Here is a 3,691-nt window from a genome sequence, read left to right as displayed (position 1 = left end):
CCTTTCCCTTCTGAGCACTGTCCCATTCTCTCTCTCTCTCTCTCTCTCTCTCTCCCTCCCCTCCGCCCCCTTGCTCTCTTGCTCTTCCCATCTCTCTTATAAACCATCCCACCCTTACTACCTCACGAGTATTAATCATACCAAGGCGCGGAAAAATCTACCCTCCTTCTACCTATTCCATCTCGTTCTCTTACCCTTATCCACCTCAGCGCCTACTATCCCACCCTTATTCATTCTCTCGACCTTTCTTTCTCATCTTCGCGACGAGTCTTCTACGTAACCAGGAAAAGATAGGCTACACCAGGAGCGAATACTTTAATTACATTTTCAGGTGCGATCACAGAGTGTATACGTCTACTCCAGTCGAGGACTCATTTTTTAGACCGGAAGGGGTATATTCGAATTGGCAAATTCTCCGGTCACTGCTATGTAACAGAATGCACCTTCCTCAGGGGTTGGTTGTGCCGACATAAACGATTCGGCTTCTTCGCAACACGGGGATGTCAGGGGGTGCCTTTTGGCTGCGGCCCTTTTAAGGGATGACTTTCTTAATAGCTATTCTTAATTCATAGCAGAATGTAAATAAGGGTTAACTAACTTGGCTGCATCTGGAAGAGAACGCAAGTAGTTCCATGGAGGATAATCCTGAAATGGTCCAGCAATGCGCAGATCGTGAACGTAACTGAAACAGTATATACATCATAAAGACTAATTAAAATAACTTTAAAAAATTGATTTAAAATCTTGCCTACCCGTAAAGAGCATAAGCGTAATCGTTCCTGAGTCCTTTCATCCTACCGCATTTTGTACATCCCAAGCGGCACAGCGTCTGAATCCATGATGCCACCTTAGTCCTGGCATCGGGACACGGCATCATGGCTGCATATGGTCTAATTTGATACAGTAGAAACCAAAATTCCTAGTAACGAAAAAAAAAAGAAATTTTCCTTGTTCCATTAAGATCCATAAAGAAAGCAAATTGCCATGCTAGAACCTCACTATGTCAAGCTGATGGTTCATTTCAAATTGATCTTTCTCGCAGCTCTCATCTTGCTTATGAAAACTGCAAGGCATCTGGAATAGACGACCTCATTTCTACTAGTGGTTAACGGTTAATTATTTATTAAGAGTGAGAATACACGACCTCCTCGTAATTCTCAGGCAAAGCTGATATGTATTCGGACCAGGTCGTGTCCTGCTCCCATTCGGCACAGGGTGCATTGACGACTGTCATCGTAGACAAATCTCTCGTAGCTCCGGACGGTGGATCGTTCTCGAAGATTCCAGACAGCTCGTCGTTGATCATATTAACGGTAATGGCTGCCAAGTATCTTAAACGCGTGAGAATCGAGAAAAAATTATTTTCATACGTCGTCGATATTTTTATTATCAAAAATGTCAATGCCTTATCGTATCTACAAACCTATTTCTCTTATCACGCAAAACCTCCACGTGATACTCAGCACCGAACAATTTATTAATCCATGGCAGCACTCTGGTACGATCTTTGCTGCTCGTTAGAGCTGGTGCCAGGTTTCTAATGGCTGCTCTGCAGAGACACATTTCCTAACCAAATAAACAATCCGTTTCCGTTACGTACCCACGTGCTGCGGAGTTTACCCGTAATATTGAAATTCCGTGGTGAGAGCATCACCCTTGGCTTTTAGTTTGGGAATTGATGAGAGACCGGATAAATTCTTCGCAGCAGCCATATCGTCGAGTTAAGATAAAAATTTTCAAGCGAACCTCAATGACACGTACAATGATTCCGGAAATAAAGGAGAATCTACTAAAGTTTGTCTATTTTTTTTTTTTTTTTTTTCTTTTGTCGATACGAAATTTTGTCTCGCGTACCGGATACCGGGGAATCTAACTTTCTTGGAATCTCAATGAAATTGGACTGCGTTAAGACACGTGGCCACATTCCAGGGCCTAGTAAAGTCTTCTTAACATTTTCAAGCGATAAAGTTTGACATATGAGGCCGCACCAAGGTCTGGCCCGACCCCCCTAACGAAAGGGATGTTCGGCTCATAACGCAGTACAGCTCACTGCTTCGGGGAGTTACTTGGCGGGGTTGAAAAGAATCCCAGCCTTAATGTTCTAGACGGTACCCTTTCTCATACGGATGGTACCAACATATACGTATCCTTTCTACGCTTCGCTGACACAGTTTGTGTAAACGAAATAGTAGCGGAAAAGCGTGTCTTTTGATATTATTTTTTTACCACCCCATGAATCTTGCGACCCTCGTTAGAAAGTAGGTAAACGATTAGAACGAAGATACGACTGATCAGAAAGTGTACGTGAAATTTTGTCGACTTCTGAAGAGACCACGGTGGTAGGGCTTGGTTAGTCGACCCTCCGCAAAGATTAATTGGAATTTTCCTGAAGCTCGTCTCGGGCGCGCGAGCATTTTCCCGAACATAATGCATAGCAAAGGATGACACCCTTATCTGAGGATCTTTAATTCCGACCGCAGCTAGGGGTTGCTCGGAACTCGCGTCATTTGTCTGTTGCATCAGCCGTAGGGGGTTGCGCCCTGGCTGGAGGTACCCACTACGTACGTAAACTGAGAGCGGCCAAAGGGAGGAAAGCCAAGAGACAGAGAGCGAGCGGCGCTTCACTCTCGACTCTCCGCAGGGGATGGAAATTGCCTGAACTGATTTCATTTCGGGATAGATTATTTTAAGGGGATGTTTTTCCCGGGGTACGGCATGATTAATGCGATTTTTTAGAAGGGTCCAACTCACTCTAACGTTTCATACCACGTGCATGCACCGTGCTTCTTCCTCTTCCATCTCTCAATTTCAATTTTTGTTCTCCTTTATTCTTCATCCCCTCTCCCGCACCCCCACACACGCGCACCCCCATCCTGCCCTATCCACAGCTCTCGTTCTCGCTCACTCTCTCCTTCTATCTTCCACCACATTCGCCAGAGAAAATCTAATTAAATTTCTGCATGCTTCGAGCCGATAGGCACAAACGGCCACGCAACGTACGCACACGTATCCGCGCACTCGTACGGCAACTGTAACGTGCGGCCGCGATAATGCGCAAGGCTTAACGTTGTGTGTAAGCTGGCCCATTAATATGAGCTTGATTACGTGCATTCCAGCGGGAAGTTTCATTTTGCGCGGAAAATTCAATGCCAGTCGGGGAGAATGAAATTTCTGCGGTACACGTGTACCCTGCCGTGCTCATCTGCCAATTACGTATTTGAGTAGCGCGCGGATGGCTACAAAAGCATGATCGCACGACCCAACAGACATAATGCAAAGTAGCGTGATTTTATTTTTTTTATTTGAATTAATTCGATTTGAAAGAAAGAAAAAAAAAAGCCTTGAAAGGAAGCGAAACGTGCCCGCGAGTTTTGAAGAGTTTCAACATCCCATTATAAAGTCTTCGTTGAATATAATAACAGCTGACTTCGTGGGCTGGAAGACATTAGGGAAATCATTCCCCCGGCAAATCGACCAACTTCCCTTCAAAGAAGGTACTCCTCCGTTCCCTTTTACTTCTTCCTTTGCTCTTTCTATACGCATCCCACCTGTGTATAAGCCACAACTATTTTAGCCTGACCTGCATGCATTTCACTAACCTCTTCTTCCTGCAAGCGGTTTCTTCTTGTCCTGTCTCAATTGAGGGATGACTTGTAGTCGAAGGGTTGGTTTGGGGGGGGGGGGGGATGAC

General features: G+C 45.1%; 1 protein-coding gene across 2 annotated transcripts; it reads right to left on the bottom strand.

The window, feature by feature from the left end:
- Positions 1 to 214: 214 nt before the first annotated feature.
- Positions 215 to 1,783, bottom strand: LOC107266557. Of its 2 annotated transcripts, none has more exons than XM_025083855.1 (7): positions 1,655 to 1,783; positions 1,424 to 1,566; positions 1,145 to 1,331; positions 1,000 to 1,074; positions 753 to 919; positions 599 to 682; positions 215 to 529 (listed from the first exon to the last, which is right to left on the bottom strand). In XM_025083855.1, exons 2-7 carry the CDS (start codon positions 1,561 to 1,563, stop codon positions 379 to 381), a joined length of 804 nt encoding a protein of 267 aa, XP_024939623.1. In that variant the 5' UTR covers positions 1,564 to 1,566; positions 1,655 to 1,783; the 3' UTR covers positions 215 to 378. The 2 variants fall into 2 exon arrangements, with proteins under 2 accessions (XP_024939623.1, XP_015592659.1); XM_015737173.2 differs by having other exon boundaries at positions 216 to 529; positions 1,424 to 1,549; positions 1,621 to 1,774.
- Between the last annotated feature and the right edge of the window lie 1,908 nt (positions 1,784 to 3,691).

Source organism: Cephus cinctus, unplaced genomic scaffold (genome assembly GCF_000341935.2).
Source record: "Cephus cinctus unplaced genomic scaffold, Ccin1 Ccin1_scaffold0330, whole genome shotgun sequence".
In the NCBI taxonomy this organism is placed as follows: domain Eukaryota; kingdom Metazoa; phylum Arthropoda; class Insecta; order Hymenoptera; family Cephidae; genus Cephus; species Cephus cinctus.
The sequence above is the reverse complement of the archived record's forward strand: the minus strand, read 5'-3'. Positions and strand labels throughout refer to the sequence as shown.

What these genes read in the sequence shown, in the direction of transcription:
- LOC107266557 (XM_015737173.2), bottom strand. Translation starts at nt 1,712, where the DNA reads ATGGCTGCTGCGAAGAATTTATCCGGTCTCTCATCAATTCCCAAACTA. An exon ending in TGAACCATCAGCTTGACATA is followed by an intron (nt 920 to 999) that starts GTGAGGTTCTAG and finishes TTTCGTTACTAG; the next exon opens with GAATTTTGGTTTCTACTGTA. An exon ending in TCTCTTCCAGATGCAGCCAA is followed by an intron (nt 530 to 598) that starts GTTAGTTAACCC and finishes ATCCCTTAAAAG; the next exon opens with GGCCGCAGCCAAAAGGCACC.